We start from the raw sequence: 25,251 nt of genomic DNA, 5'->3' as shown, positions 1-25,251 counted from the left end.
CTTGCTCCAGAAGAGCCGAGCAAGTACTGTGTAGATAGGTGAATCGTTCCTGCATATTGCGGGGAATTGACCTCATGCCATGACTACTTTGCCTATACGGGCAGCTACGCTGCACGCAGGTGGCCATGGTGGGTTGCTAGGCCAGGTCAGGAAGGCCAGAGAGGGGGGAACCTGCCGTGACAGGGCCGAGGATGGTGGGTTGGGTGGTAAGGTCGCATGCAGATGTCATCTTGCAGGCGTCTCCTGACGTCCTCATTCGCCTGTTTTCGCGGTCAGTTGTACTATGTAAACAAGGAGGGTGTGAGGGGAGATTGTGATTGGAAGAGAACGGCACGGACGGGTAATCTCGACGTGAATGCAAAGAATGCTACTGCAGCACGACTTGAGGTCAAATACTTACTGCTAAGCCATTAGTTCCCGTGTGCCTGGAGTATGTATCACATCATTTGTTCTGTGCTTCGGTGAGTGATCATTTACCTGCACGAGAAACTTCAGTAGACAATGCGAGGGGAGCCCCACAATCTGCGGAAAGATGGTGGTCCAAAAGCGGTATCAAATGTTCGTTCTCGTGGCTTCGTAGATACAGGGTATGTATGTATGCATGAGTCCTTGCATGCAACATCCCAAAAGGCTAGGTACAAAGAGGATAATTTACCCAGAATAATTTTCCATTGCTCCACCGCCCTCGCTGAGGTCGTACTGCCGGCAAATCCCAGTGCCGGCCTGAAATAACGACGCTGACTTGCTCCGCAACACCCCCCTCCCCCCGGCTTCGGGAAAAAAGAAGAAAAAAAAGGGCAAAAAATGAGAACAAAGCAAAAAAACCAGACAAGAGAAAAAGTAAATGCTCGCTCAATGGGGTATATGCTTTTGATGACGTATGAATATCCTCTTCATGCTGCGACCGCAGCCATAGCCGTGCAACCTCCACCAACGGCCATCTTCGCTTCAAGTTCTTTTCTCTTGGCCAGGAGGCTCTTGAAGGCGCCGAGGCACTTCACCAGGGATTCCTCATCGCGGGCACTGAATCTGTAGCTCTTTTCTTCCGTGATGATCTGCAGGCAGTGCGCTTTCGTTCGGCTCATCGGATCGACATCGACCACGTTGAGAATCATGCCCATCTGCACAATGAACTGAACGGTGTATTCCGACTCATCCTTGTAGAGGATCAAGTTCCTGGGCCGGAGTACAGCCCAGCAGTGTTTCCATTGGCGTACCGCGCCCTTGCTGCGCAGCCACCAGAGCCAGCCTTGCCAGAGGATCCGGTCCGGGTCTTGCTCTATGTTGAGGCCGCTGGCCTGGCTGCAGTTTCTTGCACCAACGCCTGGCCTGGGACCCGATGAGGACAGAGGTGGAGACTGTACGGCAAGGCTCTCGATTGACGTGCCCAGGTATCGCTGGATGTCTGTGTCCGAGAAGTCGGAATGTGAGGCCATCTCGTTTCCTGACAGGCCCGACGATTCCATAGTCGTAGATGGTCGTCGTGGGTTGTAAGACGGCCGTCTGAACCCGGTCTTGTTGAGGTCAACAGGCTCCGGGGAGCTGGATAGATACCTATCGTGGTCTTGTATAATGCGACCTGACCCGACGTCCGTCTGAGCGAGGTTGGGCGTCATGAATGAATCGCGACGGATGATCGGGCTCGCCAAGAACATTTCCTCCTCTTCCTCCTCTATCCTGGCGTCCCGGCGGATGAGATCGACCCATTCTTGTGCCTGCTCCGCGTTGGCCGCCTGAAGATGGTGGTTCTTGGATGGGGTGAATAGGCCGAAGACGTTCTCGCGCCTGTGCTTGGGGTCCTTGAGCAAAGTGACGGCGGTCAGGTCTGAGAGGTAGATCTTGTGTCGCAGTTTGTTCTCCCCGGCGTCCTTGTAAATCGACAACGTATTCGGTCGGTAGACCAAGTAGACAGTCTTCCATATCTTGGTCTTCTGCGCCCGCTTCTGCAGATAGCCGCTCTTGATGACGCGGTCGAACTCGAAACTCCCATTCTGGTTGACGGGCGAGTATGAGTCGAGAGGGTTCTGATTCTTGAGGCGGGAGGCGACGTTCGGCGTGGGCAGAGGGATCGACGTTGGGGCGATGTGAGTTGAGGATCGTTTGTTGCTGCTGTTGTTGTTGTTGTTGTTGGTGTCGTCGTTGTGATTGTGGTTGTCTGTGCTGACCGCCAAGGGGGCGGGTCTTGCCTGTATTTCGGCCATAATCTCTCCTGTCGTCGCCACGAGAGAGTACTCAATTGACGTTGGTGTTGCGTTGGGAGATTTATTTACAGTCGAAGGAGGAACGGAGCGCGAGATCGGATCCGTGAGGAGGTGAGCAAGGGAGGTTGGTGGGAGTGAGATGACGTGGTGAATCAGGGCTGTGTCCACGTCATACGATAGAGCAAGGGAAGTTCGTCAAAGACAGCGGCGTCCACAGTATCTGGATGATTAACGAGAGGATGTGTCGAATGGAAATTCATGAGGGAGCGTAGAAGGAGGAGGTTGGTAGTATTGAATGGACGCAAGGAAAAAGAAAAGAAAAAGAAAATCACGACTGTGAGTAGATCTGTTGACGGTAACCGCGGAGCGGACTTGGTGGATCGTCGTGAGCAACGAATAGGTCGCGATGGGGGGGTTCAAGGTGTCATATAGAAATGAGATGTCCTCCTGCTGGGCCTGGGCCTGGACCAAGACAGAGCATGGCTTGAGCGCATCGAGAGTGGGAAGGGGGCAAAGTGACCCAGTTTGATGTTCGTCCTGGTCTGATCGGTCCGCGTGCGAAAGGGTTCGAGGGGAGCAGACCAAAGCCAGGAGACGACTGGTGGGTGGTATTGCGCGCGCAGTGGTGGACGGCGATCAGGGCAAATCAAAGCTCATGAACGGGTCCTATACTATACACCGGGGCCCCGCCAGGAGGGAAATGGGGTTGCTGAAACTCGAGGCAGACAAGGTGCCAGAGAGCCGGTTGGTAAGGGGAGCGGAAAGGGCGCGGCAGTGGACACGAGAGGTTTGAGGAGGAAATTAGCGGGTCGGGTGGAGACAGGCCCTTCCAAGGGCCCAGCAGAGAGCGCTAGAAATTCATTCGCCAGCCGTTGTTCTTATTGGGGCATGTCTACCATTAGTACCATAGTTTATTTGTTATATGCGAGAAGAAGCGACGAACTTGTTTCGCGGCCAGTGGTCTCACCATTCATGGGATGATGGGATGAAACGCATTGACCGGACTTTAATTCGCAAAGCCCTCGCAGACAAACGACAAGTCCTACTATGTGATAGGTCATTATTTGCAGCATTGAATCTGGCAGATACAGCACTTATACACCATTGCTAACTTTCTGCTTGTTAATTTGCTGCTGCGATTGCGTGGTCACTTGTCGAAGGTTTGCCCATGATCCTGTCGACAACCAAAATTTGTGTTTATCTCTAACACGGCAATATATACACGTTCATGCCCTGAAGTAAAGTCTTCTCAGCCATCAGCAGTCAGTCAATGAAGGACCGCCTGCAAAAGATCTCTTGGCTGAATATACAAATACATTCCTCGACACCCAGTTTTCCATGTCCTGGCATATCTGATAAGTAAAATTCATTGTAGCCTTGCCAAATTTGGATCGTCAAAACTCCATCTATTTTTATCCCTTCGATATAGCCGCGCTCTTATTCTTGCGAACAAACCAGCCTGTCGCCCGTGCGGCAGATAATATGGGCGGGCAGTCAGCAAGTATCAGCCAGTATGCAAAGGGTGCCACTCCCGCTGAGCCCCCGCCCTCCCTCTTTTTCTCTCTTTTTGTGTGTGTGTGCCTATGTGCAAACACCGTCTTAAACCCCTTTGGTAGTGGCTTCACAGACACGGATACTGTCTCGTCATATTGCCCCGTTGAACTCGTATGCTGATCCGAGGACATGTAGCCAGCGTACAACTAAGCGGATAAGGCTACTCGCCATGTGGAGTTTAATGCAGCCACACTGCCAAGCGATCTCGCCGAAAGACTCATCGCAGCTGTCTTGTCTTACCATGGGGCACACTCGCAGACGAGGTATTTCCTGCCTGCTTCTAACACTTTTGGGCCTGGCATCCCATAAAGCTGGGCTGTTTGCCGGTAATGTAGTAATTATTCTCTTCTCCTTCCGATTGTTGCAATGCCACTAGGTCGTGTGAAAGGGCAGCCAGCCGGTAACCCTCGATCCATCTCTCCATCCCTATTTTCTTCAATTCTGCCATAGCCATCAGTCCACCAGAGTCGCAGGTCAAGTAATAAGCATAAGTGCCCAACATGGCCTCGGAAACAGAAAGTGTACACGATATCGAGCTTCATATAAAAAGGGAATTTGAAGGGACTCTCTACGCCTGCAGTTCGCTCACACCCATGCCTGGTGGCTCAGCAAATTACATTTTCAAAGGAGAACTGGAGAAACCGCTCGAGGATGGCACATCTGAAGTAGTCATCAAGCATGGTGAGCCCTTCTCCGCGTCTAATCCGGGCCTGAAGCTCTCCATCAACCGCTGCGTAAGTTGCAACCAGTCCCTCTCCCCCAGATGGCGTGTCCTTCATTCACACCCCAAGATCTAGGCTCTCGAGAAAGAGTGCCTCAGGCTGGCGCAGGGCATGCCTGGAGTCACCAGCAGCTTGTACGACGTGCGACCCCCAAGCCTCTTGAGATTCAACTCGGCATCGAGCACCCAGGTGTTGGAATACCTGCCTAATTCGATCAACCTGAAATTATACGCACTGAAGCACTTTTCTTCCTCAACACCCGTACAAATGAGAACTCAGGTCGTCGAGATCGGGAGGGGGCTGGGCACCTGGCTGCACAGCTTCCATGACTGGGCAGCCTCGCCGGCGCAGCAGGACCAGCTCTGTGCTCTCGCCCTTACGAACACCGAGATGCAAATGATCAAGCTCAATTACGGCTATAAACTCCTGCTCTCGCGGGTGGAGGCACATCCAGACCTCCTACAAAATGCAAAGCCTGTATTTGAGGAGGTCATAGCCATGGCGATGGCCGAGTTGGAGGATCGGACCAAGCTACAGGTCATTCACGGAGACTTCTGGACTGGGAAGTAAGTCACCCTGACAATCGCTCTCATCAACGCCTCCTTCTCCCTCACCCCTTTCTCGCCAGCACGGTCTGACCGTGACACGACAGCATTCTGCTTCCTGATGAAGTCCTACAGCCCTCCAAACGAACCCCTCTGCTCGTCATCGACTGGGAGATGTTGCAACTCTGGCTGCCGCAGTTGGATCTGGGACAGATGATTGCCGAGCTCTACGAGCTGTACCTATACAAACGCATCAAGGCAGGCTTGTGGCTGATCGAGGGTTTCGTGGCCGGGTATGGCATTGTAGATGATGACTTCGCCTTCAGGACTGCCCTGCACGTTGGCACGCATCTCGTGGGCTTTGGCAGTATGGTACCTGGATGGGGTACCCCTGAGCAGGCTATGGAGGTGGTCGGTGTCGGGAGAGATATCATCTTGCGGGCATGGGCCAAGGACAGGAAATGGTTTGAGAGTCACGACTTGAGCTCACTCTTCAACGTCGACTAGATTTGGCAAGCTAGTATTATATTCTGATCAGACCGGAACCCTTGCGGTGATCATCCATTCTAAGACCACGAGGCTAGGCACTTAGTAAATCTGAATCGCTCACAATGTATGGCACAAAAAGGCTAATAAGCTTTGCGTGGCCATCTTGTATCACATCCCTTCAAAAGCGTCAAAATCGTTGGATAAGTCCATGTAGTTATCCATGTTGCCAAAATTTGCGTCGTCAAAGTTGGAGGTAGAACCGCCATCCATGTCGAAGAAATGATCCAGGTCGCCCATGGTGGTATCGTTGTTCTGACCTGCCGAGAGGTCCATGTTGGCGGGGTCGCCGGGGCCACCAGCCCCGAAGCTGTCCATATCAAGCATTGCGTCCAGGTCAATAGTGCCGTTGGGCCCGGACTGCATCAGTGCATCGTTGTTGGCGGAGTCAACCGTAAAAGTCGCGTTGGTGAAGGGGACCTGAGGGGCTGCAGAGGCGTGAGGCACAGCAGGCGGAAGCGTCTGTGGCACGGCCACCGGCGCGGTCGGAGCAGGAGGGGCGACGGCCATCGGAGCGGGAGCAGCCACAGGTGCTGGCGCCGGAGTGGGCGGCGGCACACTGGCAGGAGCAGGCTTGGGAGCCTGCTTCTGTGCGTTGGCGAGCGGGTTTGGCTTGTTCGCGGGACGACCAGAGGGCGGGTTCGTCTTGGACGATGGCTGGTTCGTCTTGGGTGAGGACTTGGGCGCGGGTTGAGGGGTGGGCTTCGGCGTCGGTTTCGGCGTCTGCTTTGGTGTGGGCTGCTTCGGGGGTGGTGGGCGCTTCTGCTCGGCGGGGCCCTTGGGACGGGCGAGGGCAGCTGGAGCAGCAGCAGACTTCGGCACGCCCATAGGCCCTCCCATATCGGGGAAGGGGGCGACTGGTTTACCATCCGCCTTCGCGATACCATGGCTTGCCATGAAGGGCGACCCCCCTGAGGCCATCATCGGAGCCACGGGCACCGCAGGTCCTGTGGGTTTGAGATCGCCCAGGTCCAGAATCATAGGCGCTGGTGGCTGTGCCAGCATCGGGGCGGGTGGCTGCTCTGGCACCACCTGCTCCTTCTCTTGTAACTTCTGGAGGTCCCGTAGAAAGACTGCTTTGGCTCTTGTCTGTCCGTCTTGTCAGCCCAACGCCCCCTCCCTTTTCTCCCTTCTTCCAGAAATGGTGGCGGCACAGGGCCAGACTTACAATCTCAATCTCCATTTCATCGAGAGTCTGGTGAAAGCTCTCTGTGGCCTCCTCCATCTTCTTCCTGGCGTTCATGGTGATCACATCTGCGCGGTCTGGGTTTGACCTTCGCGCCGACATGATTCGACCCATCTGCACCATCTTGAGGTCCGAGCAGGCACGGTCAGCGAAGCCAAGGTCTATCGCTATCGAGAAGCAGGCACTCACGATGGAATTCAACTGATTGGTCAAGTTGTCGGCCATGTGCCGCTGGCCAGGCTGGCTCCCAGCCTTTGTCTTGCCGCTCATCGTGATGAGATGCAGCTGGCTGTATTGGCTAATAAGTATGTTGTCGCGCAACGTTCTTTTCTCAAGGGAGAGGGCCGGCCTGAGGAGGAGTCTTCCCCGATGGTTGGGCAGGGAGTGCGATCGCTGCGAGAGAGAAGAAGGGTCTTCGTAAACCTCGCTGGCTGGGCTGCAGGAAGGCGACAAGAGCAGGCGGTATTGAGTTGGCGAAGAACTCCACCTGGCTGCAGTGGATGAAATACCGCGGTGGTAAGATCGTGACACCCGAACCTCGACAGGTGAGGCTTGAATACTAAATAAGTCTGGAGGCTAAAATAGCTGACAGCTGAGCAGCCGCGCCGGATCGCACGCTCTGCCTCAGCGGCTCTGCCTCCCTAGCGATTGTCTTTGCCTTCCCCCACAGAGAGTGTAGTCTTTCAACTCCCGGGCGGTTCAGTGCTGCAGGTACAGAAACAGTCACAAGGGGAAATGCGGTCTGCAGTAGCTGCATATGTACTCCCAGGTGCCCGGTTTCGTAGGACGAGGAGCTGGGTTGAGGAACCCCATTGGAGAGAAAATGCGGGCGCTATGTTCGCCTGTCTGTCCCAGGCCTGCTAGGGTCAGCTGCCATGAAGGTACCTCCTCAGGTACTTAAGTACATAGGCTACTTCTTAAGGTTCTTGGGCCTTACTATTGCGTGGAATACTTCTCAAGATATATACCTCTTCACGGGAGTGCAGACTCTAATTGGAGATATAATGAGGGAAGACAGACTGTGTGTCAATTTCATAAATGATTTAGGGATTAGTAAGAAATGATAAAGGGTGATGATGATGGGTAGAGTCAAAGGACATTGGTATAGTTGTCAGGGGTTTACTGTACTTCATATCTCTCTGGGCGGTTGCCGGGGCGTTATCTGGGGTAAGTACTGCCAGGGGTTGTGCCCACGTTCTCCTGCCACCATGTCCATCGTATAGAGCGCTATGTCTACTGTCGCGATTGAACTCCAGCCTTCATCATCATCGTCCGCCTGACATACTTTTCCCGGCACAATATCCTGGAACATCATCACCGGACCTCGACCGCCGGTCTTGCCGTGACATACATACGTATCTATTGCAGTCCGCCTCATTTTGTGCCATCAACTTATCCTTTACACCGCAAAAGCTAGCAAATCATGGACAAGGTTAATGCCCAGCTGGTCGACATCGACGAGTTTGACGCCATGTAAGCGATACTGTGTATGCGAAAGTATTGTATTCGCTAACCTGTATGTAAGCTCGATCGAGATACAACTTGGAGAATCTAAGAAGCATATGTCTTCTGAGTCTCGAAACTTCGACAAGTACCCAGGTTAGTCAACAGCTTGTCTCAGCAGCATGTGCTGGTCCTATTTGCTGACGCGTAACCATAGCGAAGCTTCATGCGCACAAGGTTAGACACAATCTAGGCGTGTCGTGTGGTCTCGTCTACCTGCCGGGTCAAGTCTCAACAGAGTGGGAGGACACCGATGGAGAGGCACCTTTCCGGCAGCACAGATAGTACAGCCTCTCCCCCCTCCTCTCCCCCCTCCTTTTTTTTTTTTTTTTTTTTTTTTTTTTTTTTTTGTTCTCCCAATATAATTGCTCGGTCCTAGGCTTACTAACATCTCCGTGTAGTGCCTTCTATCTCTCTGGCGCAAATTTTCCCGGTGTTGTTGTGACCTACGATATTGGCAGGGACAATCTCATCCTATGGGTCCCCGTGCGAGCACCAGCGCGGGTAATCTGGGTCGGCGCCCTGCCTAGCATCGAAGAGTGCGCTGCGCGTTACGATGTCGACGCCGTCAGGGACATTAAGGGCCTCCAGACCTATCTCTGTGGTCTGCTCAACCCTCAACACAACCCGCCAACTCTTTATGTTTTACACGAGAGCCAGCAGCCGGACCTCAGCCAGGAGCGCTGCCGCAACGGCAGTGACTTCCAGCTCGATGCAAAACGGCTCCAGCCTGCGATGGACATCTCACGCTCTGTCAAGACGCCATACGAGATTGCGCAAATCCGAAAGGCCGTCGATATATCCTCTGAAGCTCACCGGGCTGTCCAGCAGTCGATCAAGACCCTGTCCAGCGAGGCCCAGGTCGAAAATGTGTTCGTCTCGAAATGTCGCGAACTGGGAGCCAAAAAGCAGGCCTACCCGCCTATCGCCGGTTCGGGCCCGAATGCAGCCGTGCTTCACTACACCGCCAATAACCAAGATTTCGGGGACCGCCAGTTGATGGTGCTTGATGCCAGCGCCGAGTTCAACTGTTATGCGAGCGATGTCACACGAACATTCCCCCTGAACGGAAAGTTCTCCGACGAGGCAAAAAGAGTCTATCAGATTGTTGCCGATATGCAAGAAACTTGTATCTCGATGATCAGGCCCGGAGCGAGCTGGCGAGAGATCTCTTTGAAGGCTAGGGATGTGGCCTATCGTGGACTTCTGAGCATAGGGCTTCTGCAGCCTGGGAGAATGGGTCAGTCTCCTGACCCCATGGCGGTCAGCCTCTTCTTCATGCACGGGCTGGGTCACCTCATCGGCCTGGATACCCACGACGTCATCGAAGGCGTAAGAATCCGACAACATTCAGCACACAATGCTGCGAAGCCGTCATCAATAGTATCCTGCTTTGGGGGCAAGGTACGGAGCTGGGAGCAACTGGCCCCCCTACCCACGCCGCCACTACTGAAGGATATGGTGATCACTTGCGAGCCTGGCCTCTACTTTAACAGGGCATACATCGAGGCCGCCTTGACCAACCAGCCGGAAATGGAACAGTATATCAACAAGACGGTGCTGGAAAAATACTACCTGGTCTGCGGCTGTCGGATCGAGGACTGCATACTTGTCACCCAGGATGGGTATGAGAATCTGACAAGCGCACCCAAGGGTGAAGAGATGATCAAGTTCATTAACGGAGAGAAATCATAGAAAGGATTAGCGTATTTGTAGCACAACCACACAGGACCTGCAAGGGATTCCAAAATGCATATCATTCGCAATGCTGGGGGAAGGCCTGAAATGGTGAACCAATACTAAACGCCGGCTCGTTACTCACACTTTTGTTACAACATGATATGCGCCCCCATCAATGAAAAACTACCTTCTTGCCACTGGGCCTTACCCATAACCATCAACCTCTTTCTAAGATGGCCCGCCGTACTTGAAATAACGCCCCCGCCCCCCTCCTCTCTCTCTCTCTCTCTCTCTCTCTCTGTGTGTGTGTGTGTGTGTGTGTGGGTGTGTGGGCGTGTGTGTGTGTATACTTCCCATAATGATCTATTCAGAGTGACACCGCCTGTATAATCGTCTTACTTAAAGATATTTCTTGGGTGACGACTTTCTCCTCTTGTAGAGAATGTAGCCCACCGCCATGACAATCTGACTGCCAACAATGACAGCGATCAGCCGACCGTGGCCGGGCGCGGCATGGGCTTTCACAGTCTCGTTCAGTGTCGAGTGGGTGTCTGAGACCAGGTTCTTGATAGACCGTTCCATGTTGCTGACCTTGCTAGACACATCGCCCTTCAGCTTCCGGATCTCGCCTTCAAGACTCGAGATCTTCTTCTCCATGTCATCCAGCTTGTTCAGCTTGCTGAGCATGCTCTTCAGCTCACCGATCTGGCCTGCGAGTTCCGAGTGGCGCGTTTCCCCGATGATGTCGTTCTTGGCCAGCTTCCGGAAGATGCTGGACGTGTGGCGGTTGACGCTCTGCAGCCGCGTGTGCAGGTCCGCAAACTGCGCACCAGAGCTGGTAATAGACCCGGCGTCCGCCTCGGCAATATCATCGTCAAAAGCCGAGTCGAAATTGCCCGAGGAGCCTGCCGAACCACCCTGAGCGGCGGCAGGGGGATCTTGGGCCTGGCCGAAAAGTCCACCGTCCTGCGCTTGGGCGCTTCCGCTGTCCTGCGACAGGACTTGCTGGGTGTGCTTATCCCGCGCGGGGTCGAAGTTCTCCGTCATGACGACCATCTTAAAGATCTCAAATGAGTCTGGATTATCCGCGCTCGCAGCGGTGAGACCGAGCTTGTAGCCTGCTGGTATGCTGATCCTATTGCTCTCGAAGCACAGCTGCCCGTCGATCTCGACTTTGAAGTTGTCCATCGTCTGCCGGAACTTGATCTGGGATGGGCGCCCCAGGTTGCGGTACGCGTGGTCGCAGTGCCCAAACGACTGCCCGTCGACCGAGATCTTGCTATAGTCCTTGGTCCCATCGTTCAGAAAACCGCGCACCATGCCCGCGCTACCACCGTACGTGTCGATCACCAGGGCGAGACCCTCGAACTTGCCGACCGTGTATATCGAACTAGTGCCGACATCCTGAGCGCCATCCTTCACTAGCCATATGTTCAGGTTGCCGCCCGCGCGTTCGGGGCCGTTGGCGCGGAAGTCGACGTCGGCTGTCCATTGAATATGCTGGAGAGCTTGATCGGCCCAGACGGCAGAGCGTTGGTTGCCTGGAGCGGGTGGGGTGAGGATGATCTTGTTGGAAAGGATCTCGGGCGTATTGGGGTTGCCCTGGAGAGAGAAGCTGGGGATGGAGCCATCGTTGTTGGGACTTATCCTGTGGGAGAAGAAGAGGTTTAGTCAAAAGAGTATCTTCTCACAAGAAGTGCAAAGACAGAGAGAGCTTACTTGTTGTTATAACCAAAGCTCAACTCATTGACCAGGAATTGTTGCGCTGCTGCTGGGGACAGTCCCACGAGGATTGCTAGCAGTGATCGCATGATGATTGTCCTTGTTGCGCTTTCAAGGCTGCTGAAAGCACGATTGACTCAGAAGGATAAGAATTGCCCTCCAGAAGAATGTCTGCCAAGGAGACTGGGAGGTTGTGACAAGACAAGTGTTGGTAAGTTGAGGCCAGGCTGGCAAATTATCAAAAATGGCCCGTCACCTATTGACCCGAACTCCAAGACGCCTACCCACCTAGAATGTCCGAAGTCCAGCTTTAAAGCAAACAATATGTAATTGTGGAGTGCACCTCAGGGTTATCACATAAGAGAAGTCTCTCACGACTGCAAAAGAAAGAATGTGTGTATGGGTATCATGCTCACAAAGTGCTGTTGTGAAGAATGTCAACAAGTCAGGGAAGAGAGCATGTGTCTCAGCCCTCTATACTCTCTCTTTCTCTTTACCTTCGGGAACCTTGTCAAGCCACTCTTCTGTCAATCTGGCAAGAGGCTCAACCCCTGCGAACAGGGGGACAATGTAGCTCAGGACCCCAGATTTGGAGGGCTTAGGGAGGTACACCCGGGTACCTGGAAGCTGTTACGCCAGACACCACCAGCCTATTCCAAGCCGCCTGTACCAAGTCACATAATCAAAATAACTTTCTATCATATGAGCTAAGTGGCTCATCTCAGCAGACATGAACTGATATTACTGATATCTGGGTATGACCAAGTGCCTGATCCTGTGGGTAATCCAATGAGCGAGGTTCCTGATGGGTATCTGCAGGTACCGCAGTACATCCCAGGTGCTAAAATAGAACTGTGTGGCCCAAGCTCAACCTTCCCCAAACCACGTATCCTTCTTGAAGCCCTGAATTTGCCGACACCAGATTGCAAAGACAGTAGAGCAAACAGCACACAATATCAACGCCCGCCAACACTGGGAGGCAATGAGATTTAGAAATGGCTGAAATCTCTCCATCCCTCACCCAGTGCGCAATTGTTGCTGCAGCCTTCAAGGTCCTTTTGTTCCCTGCATAGTAAGCAATCCTCCCTCCCCCCTGGTGAGATGTTCATTAGACAGGTGTACATAAACAAACGCGCTGTGTACTAACACAATATGCCTTCAACAGCAAGTCCACAGACTTTGAAGTCCACCGCAATTGGCTTGCCATCACACATAGCCTTCCACTCTGGGATTGGTACTATGAGAAAACTTCAGAATGGACGCTCGACTACCCTCCATTCTTTGCATACTTCGAATGGTCTCTGTCTCAGGTTGCCAAGCTGGCTGATCCAAGCATGCTAAAGGTCTATAACCTGGACTATGACAGCTGGCAAACTGTCTATTTCCAGAGATCAACCGTCATTGTCACAGAGCTATTATTGGTGTGGGCTTTGCAGATGTGAGTATTGTCTAGTCCAGTCTGACACGATTTTTTCTGTTGACTGTTCCTAGGTTTGTCGATTCCTCTCATGGGACGTCCAAAAAGGCTGCCCAGGCTGCTGCCATCTCCATTCTTCTCTCTCCTGGTCTTCTGATCATCGACCACATCCACTTCCAATACAATGGATGCATGTATGGCATCTTGATAGCCTCCCTTGTCCTCGCACGAAAGCAGTCTGGCTACCTGGCCAGTGGGCTTCTGTTCGCAGTCCTCCTGTGTATGAAACACATCTACGCTTACTTGGCACCTGCCTACTTTGTCTTCCTTCTGCGAGCCTACTGCCTGTCACCACGCTCGATATTCAGTGTCCAATGGCTCAACGGGATCAAGCTGGGCGGTGGCATCGGGGCCATCCTTGGCGCCGCGTTCGGTCCTTTTGCGATTAGCAACCAAATACCGCAGATTCTGAGCAGGCTCTTCCCCTTTTCAAGAGGTCTCTGTCATGCATACTGGGCGCCCAATGTCTGGGCTATGTACTCATTTGTCGACCGAGTTCTGATCTACCGTACGTGTCGAAATGAATTCTCGTGACATTGTCGTCGTGTGATTGCTGACCGTCACCAGTTGCCCCACATCTCGGTTTGCCTGTGAAGACAGATGCGTTGAACAGCGTCACGCGGGGCCTCGTCGGAGACACGGCCTTTGCCGTACTGCCCGAGATCTCTCCGAATATGTGCTTCGCCCTGACCCTGGCAACGATGATCCCGCCGCTGGTAAAGCTCTTCATCAGCGCGACGTGGGAGAATTTCATCGGAGCCGTGACGCTCTGCGGCTACGCATCATTTCTCTTCGGCTGGCACGTTCACGAGAAGGCTATTCTCCTCGTAATCATTCCATTCAGCCTAATCGCGCTCCGGGATAGACGGTATTTCGGTGCATTCCGACCTCTAGCCGTCGCCGGACACGTATCTTTGTTTCCTCTCCTCTTCACTCCGGCTGAATTTCCCATCAAGACTATCTACACAATCTTTTGGCTGGTCTTGTTCCTCATGGTATTCGACCGTCTCGCGCCGGCTTCGAACAGGCCGAGGTTCTTCCTGTTCGACAGGTGCAATACCCTCTACATCGCCATCAGCATCCCTTTGATCGCGTACTGTTCGTTGGTTCACGAGGTTGTCTTTGGAAAGAGCTACGAATTCCTGCCCCTCATGTTCACCAGCTCGTATGCGGCGATCGGTGTGGTGGGTAGCTGGGTCGGATTCATGACGGTGTTCTTTACATCATGAGCGAGAGGTTAGAGAGACAGAGAGAAGGAGAGATTTCATAGAGAATCCAGACCGCAAACAAAGAATTACAGACAGAATGTGCTCGCGAAATTGCCCAGAATATGTACAGCACGATCGACGTGACATGCCTATGGTAGTCCGAATCTTCGTCATGTTGTGTATACGAATTAGTGAAAAGGGGAGGAGAATGAGCTCTTATGCTTATATCTGTTCGCTTGACGGCACAAATAATTCCTTGCCACTCTGAAGACTACACTTCTTAGAATACGTATCGGGGAGGCTGGGAGGGTCAATTGGACAAGATGAAGGAAATTCAAATGTGGGTGATGAGGGGGGATTTGCTGAAGGGGTTATGTGGGGCAATACTTAGAAGGGGAGGCGCAAACTGAACTGAGTGAGAGTGTGTGGGAAGGAGGGGTATTGCCACAGAACGTGGCGTCAGAGACGGGAGGCATATATGAAAGGTACTTTACTCCTGGCCCTATCAAGTAGGTTGCCTGATAATTCTTGACTTCTCACTTAGGCATCTGGCCCACAAGCTGTCGCTACGCTTCTACGACGTCCTCTTGCCTTTCTTTCGGGGTTTATGACCCTCAAGTTTGATGGGTCGTAGTCACCACGTCCTTTCCCAGAGTACTGCTAAGGCAGTGAATGTTCCTTTGGGGGCCAGCTGAAGAAAGACTTAGCTCTCAAACATCGTCAACATCGCACATACGCCAATTCGTTCATGTAGTGTATATTTGGGCATCTCCGCGCTACGAAACTCTCACCTAGAGCCTAGCTTGCAAGACACCTTTACAAGGCCAGCCAGCCCGCGCTTTCATCGCCCAAGTTAAGGTCTTCTTGTATTTTGAAGATAGCTATTTAAGAACAGCTACTGATTTGCACGTTCCTTGCATTTACTCGTGTACAAGAGTGTGCTTTTCGCACGGGATAGTCGGGACACGACATCAATCCTATGCATACCAAGCACCCGAAGATCAGCCGTCACGGACTGATGAGGCTCAAAATGCGTCCAGGATAGATTTATAGATGGTGCAACGTTGGGGTGCACGAGATCTCTAGGGCTGTAGGAGGAGGAAGTGTCCAGCCGGAAGCAGTGTAGACGGACATGTGGTGATGTCGCCCTTGCATCGAGTCATCACAGAGGGTGTGAGCTGGCAGAGGGTGGATATGCAAGTCTCTGGGAAAGAGAAGGGTCTTGTCCAGGAGGAGCCATAGGCGTATATCTCGTCAGGAGCAGTTTGGTCAGGCACGAGTCTGAACAAACGAGCAGCCTGTAGATTGTACAGTCCATGATGATCAAAACAAGTCCAAATATGGCCGGATTTGGACGTGATTGTGGTGAGGATGGAGCAGCAGCAGGAGGACGTGGGCTTGTAGGGTTCGACGGGGAGCGGAGGGACCCAAGGACGGACGGACGCTAGTCTGTTGAGCAGGGATCATGAAATGACATCCCTGTCCGCGCACGCCGGGACTGGGACTAGGCACTGGGACTGGGGGACATTTTAGTAGACACCAAGAACCTGACATAAACGTCGCTGCTGCACCTCTACCCAAAATTTGTTTTCGTTTCACGACCACTTCTCCTGCTCAACTCCCCCACCGTCAACTTTCCTCCCGACATTACCAAACCCTCTCAGACCCGCGGCCGCCACCCACCAACACCGCCGACCTACACGACCGCGCACGCCCTCGCGCTGCCGAACAGCAGCCTCGTGTAAGTCGGGTCTCTTGGTCCGTCCCCCGTGGCCGTGGCCGTGGCCCACCGGGACCTGCACCCAGGCCGGGTCGGTGCATTCTCTGCACCTCCACGTCTACCCAACTCCTCTGCCAGCCTGCTCCACGTTCCTGCCTCCTGGCCACGACCGCGACCCCTCCGGCACAACAACATCGCAAAACAGTCACGCCATCCAATTCCAGACCTGCATCCGGTCCGTAAGGCTGATCTTCAGCCTTGCAGATGATTTTCCCGCCCCGCGTCTGAACCGGTAGACCCAGCACTCCAGACATGGTATGCTACCGCCCTCGTTCTAGCCCAACCACACACACCCTGTTGGGCGCATCCGTCTTGCTCACCTCCAGTAGGTCCTCTTCAAACGAAAGCCGGTGCAGTTCCTGCAGCCACCATACGCCGAAAATGACCAAGAGGTACGTACCATGTCCAAAGCGCAACGCGCCGCACCCGCCGCACCCACGTTATATATAACCTGCCTGCTCACACACGCCCCCCCCCCCCTCCACCACAGGTCTGGCATATCCCTCAGACAGGTGAAATATTTGTCTCGTACGAAGACTATTTGACCAGGTATGTTCTTTTCTCTTGACTTTTCTCAACCTCAATTGCGTCCTGTGGTGGCTAATACGCGTAACAGGCTGGACTTCTACAAACAGGTGCGTTTGAGCCGTTGGCTAAGCCCAGTCCCAGGCCTAAACCTCCCCACTGACACAAGCCTCCTCTTCCCGTAGAAACGATTCATATGTCAGATCACCGGTCACTCAGGTCTGAATTTCTTCGAGGCACTGGAGTCAGAGGTCAGTCTTTTCTTGACCCCCCCCCCCCCCGCCCCCTTCTTCTCTGCGCTGCGTTGAAAAACTACTGACCGCCTGCCCAGCTCGCTGGCGCCCAGGAAGTCGAGCAAGCTTTCCCCGAACCCCTGAAGGGCCCCATCCTGCGACGCGTCCAGTTCCAAACAATATCCCGAATCGACAACCTGGTGGACAGACTATACGAGGAGTTCAAGTCGGACTTCTATCCTGGCGAGCATGTCACTGTCTCCGTCCTCACCGGCGAGCGGCTGACTGGCGTCGTGAGGGACAAGGCACGGTTCGGGAGCAAGTGTCTTGCCGACGGCACCATGAGCCAGCCTTTCTCGCGTTATTTTGTCAGCCTGGACGACCGGGCAGACGAAGAAGCCGTCGTCGACGACCATAACATCTGGCGCGACCGCAAAATCTTTACCAAGTCGGTCCTGCGATCCTTCATCAAGAAGACTGTCACCCGAGAGGCCTGGACGGGGGCCCCTTGGTTGGTGAAAGACCCGATCGCGAGCCAATACAAGATAGATACGCGCATTCCGAACCACCTGCGCTGGGAGTACAAGCTTAACGAGCGCAAGCTGGCGCAGTCACAAAAACGCATGTCCAGCCAGACGGCTCTTTCTGCCCAAGACGCAGCTGCACTGGCCAATGGCTTTCAAGGGCCAGTTCGGCTGCCGGAACTCAAGCCCGCGAGCAAGCTCCCCAAGGTTCCAAAGGGTCAGGGTCAGAATGGTGAGGCGGGTCAGGGAGGCAAGGGCCACAAGAACGTCTTTACGAAATCAGAGGGTGGCCAATTCATGCACCTGCCCCTGCCTGGCAATCCGTTCCAGTTCCCTCTATCCTTTCGCAACAACCAGCTGGCGCAAATGCCACCCGTCCTTGCACAGCCGGAACCACCCCCACCACCTCCGCCACCAAAGTACCCGATTGAGGATCTTAGTCTTGAACCGGGGCGCTTGGTCAGGCCTCCAATCAAGTTCATGTGCAAAGATCCGCCCGTGGAGGTCGACAGCAAGCCAGCCACTGGCAAGGACATCCTCATGAAATCTGTTGGGCCGTTCCTGGAGACCTGGGACACACTTAACGTTTATTGCGAGATATTCCAGCTCGACTCCTTCACGTTTGACGACTTTGTGGAGGCGATGCGGGTCGCCTCCGAGGACGTCAAGGTCCAATTGTTTGATGAGATTCACTGCGCTGTTCTCAAGGTCCTGGTACATTCGGAAGCGGATGGTGGTAAGGTCCAATTCCGCCTCCCTGAGATCGAGCAGGAGGAAGACAGTGAGGAAGAGGAAGATGAGGAGGAGGAGGAGGAGGAAGAGGAAGACCGGGAGCCGACGCCACAGCCCACGGCGCGGGCGACCAGGAGCAGTTTGGCGAAGCTAGAAGCCGAGAGGTTGAAGGCTGAGGCTGAGGCAGCAGAGAGAGAGGAGAGGGAACTCGAGAATGCGCCAAAGCACCGCGCTGAAGAAGTTCTCGCCGACTACGACTGGATCGACCAGCTCAGGAAGAGAAAATTCAGGGATGGCGGATGGGAGGCAATCATGGTCGGGCTGATGCATCAGCTCTCTAAGGATGAGCGGCAGAAGGCAGTCTGCGAGGAGCTGCTCATCCAACTGGTGCCTCGGGATGTTGAGCCTACCCTGGAGACGATTCGGCAGCATTACGCAGCTCTTGATGTCAACTACCGCATCCAGGCTCTTCAGATCCTCTGTATGTTGACCATCGAGACCAAGGCTATCCGACGATACATGGAGGACTGCAGCGAGCACATGACATCGTATCGCAAAGACAAGATTGACTGGCAGCGGCAGCGCAAGCAAGCGTAAGTTTGGACTACCACATTGTTCTTTGGGCGAGGCTGACACGACGACCGCGGGTCTTAGTATTGAGGAGCTGAAGGCTCTCAACGAAGAGCGCAAGATCCAGTTGCCCGACAACCTCCCACCCTCGCCTCCCCGTAACCCGGGTCTGGATACGAATGGCGATGTAAAGATGGACGAAGCGGCCGAGTTGACCCCCAACGACGAGGAGAACGCCGACACAGAGGACGAAGTACCGCGAAGTGTCGGCCGTGGTCTCAGGCGCGGACTGGACCGAGCTGCAGAGCGACAGCGCCAAAAGGAGAAGGAGGAAGAGCGCAGGAAGGAGATCGAGGCCGCCAAAGCAATCCCCAAGCAGTCGAAGCAGTTCCTGAAGCTTTTGAAGGACATCCAAAAGAAGGAAGACCTCATCAAAAAGTGTGAAGACGAAATCGGGATCATCGACAACGACCTGAGAGAGGCAGACTGCGCGCGCACAAGAGTGCTGGGCAAAGATCGGTTTTGGAATCGCTACTATTGGTTTGAGCGCAACGGGATGCCTTACGCCGGGCTGCCAAACAGTTCCACAGCAGACGCTGGTTATGCCAACGGCTGTATCTGGGTACAGGGACCAGACGATCTAGAGCGCGAGGGATACATCGACCTAGCTCCCGATCTGCAGAACAACTACAAGGCTCAGTTTGACATGACGGTACCAGAGCGGAAGGCGAAAGAAGAAGGCCCGACCAGAGTTTACACTGCGTGGCAGTGGGGTTACATTGATGATCCAAAAGATGTCAAGAAGCTCATCGATTGGCTTGACCCCCGGGGCTTCAACGAGCTGAAGTTACGCAAAGAGCTGGTCAACTTCAGCGACAAGATTCTCAGGCATATGGAAAACCGTCAAAAACACCTCGGCCTCGGTGAAGAGCAGCAAAAGGAGAAGGACACCGAGGAGACCAATGGCGTGAATGGCAAGACAACTGCTGCAACTAGCAAGCGAATGACGACTAGGATGCGGAAGTCGCCCACTCCAGAACAGCCGCAGTACCGGTGTCTGCAGTGGGAGAATACCACTGCCATCGAGGAGCTGGGTCACTTGCACAGTGCACCGCCAGCCCCTGCGCCACCCAAGGGCAAGCGCGGTGGTAGCCGCAAGAAGGTTGTTGTTGAAGAAGTAGAGGAATCGCCGGCTCCGATGAAGACTCGCTCCAGAAGGAAGCCCTAAAAAGGACCCGGAATGATGCGAGTGTCGAGGAGCAACGCCAGTCACTGCCACGTGTGCTGCCGAGGCATACGAGGAGTCCACAAAATTAGTGGCTCATGGCGACAACAGCAAGGAATATGCGTATATGGCACCCAAGAGCACAAGAGGTTGATCACAAAACACAACTGCTGATGAGGATGATGAAGAGTCATCAAGCTCAGCGCTACCCCAAAGCAATAACACCTCACACGAATGCCTTCCCAGTGATAAGGAGACCACCAGGAGTCATCATCTCTGGGAAAGACTTGCTCAAAAACGAAAGCCTAGAGTATACGTCTAAGCAGTGGCGTTGCCAAACAGCGATTTCAATCCAAGTTAGGTGGCGCTATCTTGGGCCTGAGCAGTCTGCATTACAAGCTTCCATCTGAGCTGCTGTTTCCGAGTTCAGTTTTAGTGGAACTCAACAATGAGTATCGCAATATTGGCTAAAGTTGGGAGGTTCACTTCATTTTGAGGCTGGAGGTATACATGACTGGCATCACAGTTGAGCCCTGCATGATGTGAAGGAATGAACCAGTGGCTGATACAGGCTACTCATTTCATAGAGCCTGTTTAAAGGACACAAGTTTGGGCGCATTGGGAGGCATGTGGTTGCTGAGCATAGCTTATGATGGAAAGAGGGAGTCCATGGCGTTAATTTTTGGTTGCTGTAGCACTTAAGGATCATCTGCTGCACTGGCCAGGTGATAACATGCTGGAATTATGGGACCCCGGGACCACTTGCTGGTGCAATAGGAGTCTTTCAGCTTCTGGGGAGTTGACAGTGGGCTAGTAAAGATCGACAATTGAAACGCCTTGGGGGGGGGGGGGGGAGAACTACCCGATGACTACTCGAAATACCCAATCTGCTGAGGGAGCACTGCGCATCTGCTGTCAGGCTGGGAGCTAGTTTGAGTATCAAATTCTTGTTGCAATCTGTCTTTTCTGGCATCTGTGAAGCCTGCTAGGATATTCTTTAGGATATGCACATGTACGCCCCCCCTGGCGGAGTGACTTTTGGTATAAAAGGCGAATTTTGGCTGTGTTAAAAGGATGGCAGACTGCAAGCTGTTGTACACCATCATCCACTGAAGACCTCTGCATAAAGTATCCCGAGTAATGATAATTTGTCACTGATTATTGAGGCTCCAAATTGCATACAGACCTGCCCTTAGATGTCTTTTTCTTTCCTGAATGTAGGCTGCATCGAGAAGACAGCAATGCTGAGTATAGCAAGACTGCAGATGTGATGTTCAAAAACCCGTCAATTTGCTGATCAAATTGTGAGGCGTTGCCCTTGGTGAAGTGCTGAAGCAGAGGTATTGTGGCAGGAGTCTGCTGGGCAAGTTGCTGGACCTTGGGCTAGCCTGCGCAGCCCTCATGCCATATAAAGGTCGCATGACACGCTAAAACAGAAGAAAAGTGATCCTTCCGTAAGCAAAGTCAGATAGATGGTTGAGATTGCTTACCTAAGACGCACCACCATGATTGAGATCTCAGATCACGTGGATGGAGCGGGTGCACGGACCTTAGGGCTCCTCCCTCTCCGCTTGACTTCTACCCGCGCCTGCAACTCAGATTTTCCACTTGAACCTTTCGACCCAAAGCGTAGGACAACGACATCTTGAGGCAGCACCATCAACGACAGGTTGCCCATCATGTCTCTCGTGTCGGGCGAGAAGGTAAATACCCACGATCAATCCATCAATTTATTAAAATCTTCAGTACAATTGTGGCAGGTACTGACAAACAATGTTCTGGCCAACAGTCGAACTTCCAGTTCATCTTGCGTCTGCTCAACACCAACGTCGACGGCAAGCAGAAGGTCGTCTACGCCCTTACCAAGATCAAGGGTGTCGGTCGCCGTTACTCCAACCTCGTCTGCAAGAAGGCCGATGTCGACCTGAACAAGCGTGCCGGAGAGCTCACCTGTACGAAATCTGCCAACGCCCCGATATCTCGAAATTTTTTGCCTTGAATGGACAGAAAGTGCTGACGACTTCATTATAGCTGAGGAGCTCGAGCGTATCGTCACCATCATCCAGAACCCTACTCAGTACAAGATTCCTACCTGTACGGACTTCGCAGCCCCCCGAACTCGATCTCCAGACGAGACAAGTGTGGATTGGCAGGTTTAGCTAACGTGGCGGCATACAGGGTTCCTCAACCGACAGCGTGATATTGTCGATGGCAAGGACTACCAGGTCCTCGCCAACGGTGTCGACTCCAAGCTCCGTGATGACCTCGAGCGCCTGAAGAAGATTCGTGCTCACCGTGGTCTCCGACACTACTGGGGCCTGCGTGTCCGTGGTCAGCACACCAAGACCACTGGTCGTCGCGGCCGGACTGTCGGTGTCTCCAAGAAGAAGGGTGGTTAAGATATACAATGGTCACTTTTGGCGTCCCGGTCGGTTGTGGGATGGGGGTCTTTGGAGGGATACTACAAATGGTTTCCCTACAGCATTGCTGCTACATGGTGCGGCATGCTTATGGCTCTGCCTCGGATTAGTTCTTCTCGAGAATGACTTGGGAAAAAAAGGCATTGTGGTCGCTGGCACTGAGCTGGTGAACTAGAAGAAACCGGTATCCCTCCGAAAGCAAAATGATTCGTGGAATTAAAAACAGCATTTGAACGCAGTTGGATCCGTGTTGCCGATCGTATGAAGAAACACAACTGGACATGTGACAGGATTTTCCCGTGATATCAAAACGCCAAACTATAGAACCGCCGGATCCCTAGTTCACGTCACAGGCTCTACGAAGAGGTCTGCAGATGTCTGACAAATGTGATAGGTTGGGTTGGCATTATGTGGTCGACGCAGATAGACGAGAAACGCTGGATGTAGTATTCGTCATGGCACCTAATCGTCCTCAGTAGTGACAGCTGCATCCAGCACCTCAACCCTTCCTTGACCTCTTGTTTCATCTGCTATGAAATCTGACAAGCCTTTGTATGCTCCCGGTTCGACAAAACCTACAACCTCCCACTCGCTTCCTAACACGTCCTGCGTCTCGACCTGCTCTATAAAACCCAAAATCTTGTCCTTGACCGTGCCAGTGGCCTTCTTCTCCCCGTCCTCCTCCATATCTGCCTCTTCCTCGTGGTCTCCGCCCTTCTTGCCGCCCTTCTTTCCTTTCTTGCCTTTGCCGCCTTCCTTGGCTTTTGGTGGCGCGGGAGCCTTGACAGCCTGCTTCAACACATTCGTGGCGCATGTTATCCGCAGCCTCATGCGTGCTCTCGCAACCGGGATCGGCTGGTTTGCAATCAGCGCCTTGATGGCCACCAGCGCCTGGCTCTTTGCGCTCTTGGTCGTCACCACACCCGTCCACACATGTTCCTTCTCCTTGGCCGGCCGCGGCTTCGCTTCACCGTCCTCGCCCGCTATTGGTGTTCCCGCGCCGCTTGCCGCATTGCTGGCAGGCCCCTTGCCGCCGCCCTCCTTGTCATTCTTGTCCTGGTGGGCCTTCTGTGACAGCATGTCCATGGCCTTCTCGATCATGCCCGAGGTGTAGACCCTCTTGGTGCGCGGGTCGACTAATTTGCTCGCGACGATGCTGACAACCTCGGCGTGGACGCGCTCGAGCTCGGCGGTGCGCTCCCTGTCGCCGACCTGGATGTCGCCCTTGTTCAGGATCTCGAGGATGATGTCGTCGCGCCGGGCGCCCTTGCCAAAGGCCTTCTCGAGCTGCGCGTTGGGCGCAGTTGCCCCGCGGGCGACGTCCAGGAAGACATTGGTGATCTGCAGCACGTTGTCGAGGTCCGTCTCCACCCCTTGGCGCCACTCGAGCACCTTGTTCTTGTAGCAGGCGATCTCGAAGCGCTGCTTGCCCTTCTTGAGGCGTACCAGGCTGACGTTGGTCAGCTTGATCTGGTTTGAGGGCTGGTTGATCTGGCCGCCCGGCATCGTGAGGGGCTTTCGACCGTTGTTCTTTTCGTTGATCCGGTTGTTGCAGCGGAAAGAGCAAGGTGAAGAAAAAAAAATCAGGAGGTGAGGGAAGGGGAAGAAAAAAACAACAAATCAATAAAACAACAAAAGAGCTGTACTGATCTGTTCTCTGCAGTCAGTCTTGGGAATTATATTTTATTTGTTTTGCCAAAGCAAGGATGCGGCAGGGACTTGGGAAGTATGAGCTCATAATTGTTCATTTACTATGTAGAACCGAATGTCTCTGGGATTTTTCAAGGGCTTATCTCTTATCCGAAGGTCTGGCCATCCTCGCTTCAGCCTGGCTCCCGTTCTTAGCCCATAGCCATACGAACTGATGCTGACCAAAGGGCAGGCGCAGAAGACTCTGGAAACAGATTGGGACACTGGTGACCCAGACTTTCCCAAATAAATGTCCTATGCTCATCAAGCTGGCCTGATACAGATCCTACTCTGTTGTGCTTTGTCGTTGCAGCTAATATATCTGTGCTTGCTGAAACTGTAGTGTGTGAGTCATGGCGAGATTGGTCCGGGAATGGATGATTGTATCTTCGCCTTCAGTGGGCACAAGATAATCCAACTTCCTATACCAGGCAAGCTCTTTGGTGGTCTCTTGGCAGTCTTCTTTTTCCATATTACGTTGATTGATCATAGCACATGAGGCACAGTATCCTATATTCATTTGTGAATACTTTATGTAATAAACACAGCTTGACCTTAGCAGGCCCCAAGAGCCGTGGGTGGAGGTTTCTGGTGCGGACACTGCCAGAGGCAGAGGAGTGAGGTGCCAAATCTGTTGGTGTTTCCTGTAGGGGAAACCTGTTATTTGGTTACACATGTACTTCAGAAGGATTTATCTCGGGCATGGCTGTTGACCATATCACCAGACTCAATGTTGCTTTACCATTTACCAGCGCACATGCAACAGAGGGAAGTCCCAGCAGACCATTGCAACCGAGACAGAGTTCACGTGCAAGAGATGATCCCTGGTCCGTGTGGCCTCTCCTGAGAAGATAGGACAGGGCTGTTGGCTATGAGCTGCTTTTTGGTTGTAAATGGTGACAGCCCCAGAGCTCTTGAACTAGTTTGTAAGTTTAGCTATCGCTGTACTCTTGGCCACCTTATGAATCCTGCGTGGCCAGCTGTTCATGATGGAGATAAAGGGGGAGAGCGCAGCAGCCTCGTCAAATGCCATTCTGTCGATGACGCTTTATCAGGGTTCTACCTGAGGATCCCGCGTGGGTCGGAGTGTCTTAGCGAGAGCCACTGAGAAGGTCACACGCGCCATGTCCAGCACACCATCAGGGTTCTCAGGCCTGCAGGCGCCCCCCGCCCCCCTGTGCCTGGTAGTAGCAGGCAGTCAGCCAAGTG

The 25,251-nt window shown here is 53.4% G+C and overlaps 8 protein-coding genes across 8 annotated transcripts; 5 read left to right on the top strand and 3 right to left on the bottom strand.

Annotated features, from left to right (window-relative positions):
* Positions 1-547: 547 nt before the first annotated feature.
* On the bottom strand, positions 548-2,461 carry M406DRAFT_96618 (uncharacterized protein; the record flags this gene model as incomplete). The annotated part of the gene is made up of 3 exons (XM_040926336.1): positions 548-891; positions 936-2,109; positions 2,370-2,461. 3 exons carry the CDS (start codon positions 2,459-2,461, stop codon positions 853-855), a joined length of 1,305 nt encoding a protein of 434 aa, XP_040780930.1. The 3' UTR covers positions 548-852.
* Positions 2,462-4,855: 2,394 nt separating this feature from the next.
* On the top strand, positions 4,856-5,622 carry M406DRAFT_354197 (uncharacterized protein). The gene is made up of 2 exons (XM_040922854.1): positions 4,856-5,043; positions 5,130-5,622. The coding sequence occupies exons 1-2, from the start codon at positions 4,868-4,870 to the stop codon at positions 5,527-5,529; spliced, it is 576 nt and encodes a 191-aa protein (XP_040780929.1). The 5' UTR covers positions 4,856-4,867; the 3' UTR covers positions 5,530-5,622.
* Positions 5,623-8,177: 2,555 nt separating this feature from the next.
* On the top strand, positions 8,178-9,952 carry M406DRAFT_325444 (Creatinase/aminopeptidase; the record flags this gene model as incomplete). The annotated part of the gene is made up of 5 exons (XM_040919979.1): positions 8,178-8,227; positions 8,280-8,353; positions 8,415-8,541; positions 8,659-9,589; positions 9,662-9,952. The coding sequence occupies 5 exons, from the start codon at positions 8,178-8,180 to the stop codon at positions 9,950-9,952; spliced, it is 1,473 nt and encodes a 490-aa protein (XP_040780928.1).
* A 49-nt stretch (positions 9,953-10,001) lies between these two features.
* M406DRAFT_284458 (concanavalin A-like lectin/glucanase) lies at positions 10,002-11,796 on the bottom strand. Its single transcript, XM_040918566.1, has 2 exons — positions 11,657-11,796; positions 10,002-11,585 (listed from the first exon to the last, which is right to left on the bottom strand). Exons 1-2 carry the CDS (start codon positions 11,746-11,748, stop codon positions 10,337-10,339), a joined length of 1,341 nt encoding a protein of 446 aa, XP_040780927.1. The 5' UTR covers positions 11,749-11,796; the 3' UTR covers positions 10,002-10,336.
* Positions 11,797-12,654: 858 nt separating this feature from the next.
* On the top strand, positions 12,655-14,385 carry M406DRAFT_76730 (family 57 glycosyltransferase; the record flags this gene model as incomplete). Its single annotated transcript, XM_040925954.1, has 4 exons — positions 12,655-12,731; positions 12,825-13,097; positions 13,151-13,644; positions 13,704-14,385. 4 exons carry the CDS (start codon positions 12,655-12,657, stop codon positions 14,363-14,365), a joined length of 1,506 nt encoding a protein of 501 aa, XP_040780926.1. The 3' UTR covers positions 14,366-14,385.
* A 2,068-nt stretch (positions 14,386-16,453) lies between these two features.
* Positions 16,454-19,843, top strand: M406DRAFT_215913 (uncharacterized protein; the record flags this gene model as incomplete). The annotated part of the gene is made up of 6 exons (XM_040915473.1): positions 16,454-16,516; positions 16,615-16,673; positions 16,741-16,759; positions 16,835-16,900; positions 16,981-18,731; positions 18,793-19,843. Coding segments are annotated over 6 exons (3,009 nt in total), but the record flags the coding sequence as incomplete, so codon positions are not given.
* Positions 19,844-21,552: 1,709 nt separating this feature from the next.
* On the top strand, positions 21,553-22,639 carry M406DRAFT_354196 (40S ribosomal protein S18). Its single transcript, XM_040922853.1, has 4 exons — positions 21,553-21,636; positions 21,723-21,885; positions 21,965-22,027; positions 22,112-22,639. Exons 1-4 carry the CDS (start codon positions 21,613-21,615, stop codon positions 22,330-22,332), a joined length of 471 nt encoding a protein of 156 aa, XP_040780924.1. The 5' UTR covers positions 21,553-21,612; the 3' UTR covers positions 22,333-22,639.
* A 176-nt stretch (positions 22,640-22,815) lies between these two features.
* On the bottom strand, positions 22,816-23,859 carry M406DRAFT_35705 (uncharacterized protein; the record flags this gene model as incomplete). The annotated part of the gene is made up of 2 exons (XM_040923581.1): positions 22,816-23,052; positions 23,140-23,859. The coding sequence occupies 2 exons, from the start codon at positions 23,857-23,859 to the stop codon at positions 22,816-22,818; spliced, it is 957 nt and encodes a 318-aa protein (XP_040780923.1).
* Between the last annotated feature and the right edge of the window lie 1,392 nt (positions 23,860-25,251).

Source organism: Cryphonectria parasitica, assembly GCF_011745365.1.
Source record: "Cryphonectria parasitica EP155 unplaced genomic scaffold M406scaffold_1, whole genome shotgun sequence".
Classification (NCBI taxonomy): Eukaryota; Fungi; Ascomycota; class Sordariomycetes; order Diaporthales; family Cryphonectriaceae; genus Cryphonectria; species Cryphonectria parasitica.
Note: the sequence above shows the minus strand (reverse complement) of the source record. Positions and strands in the feature narration are given on the sequence as shown.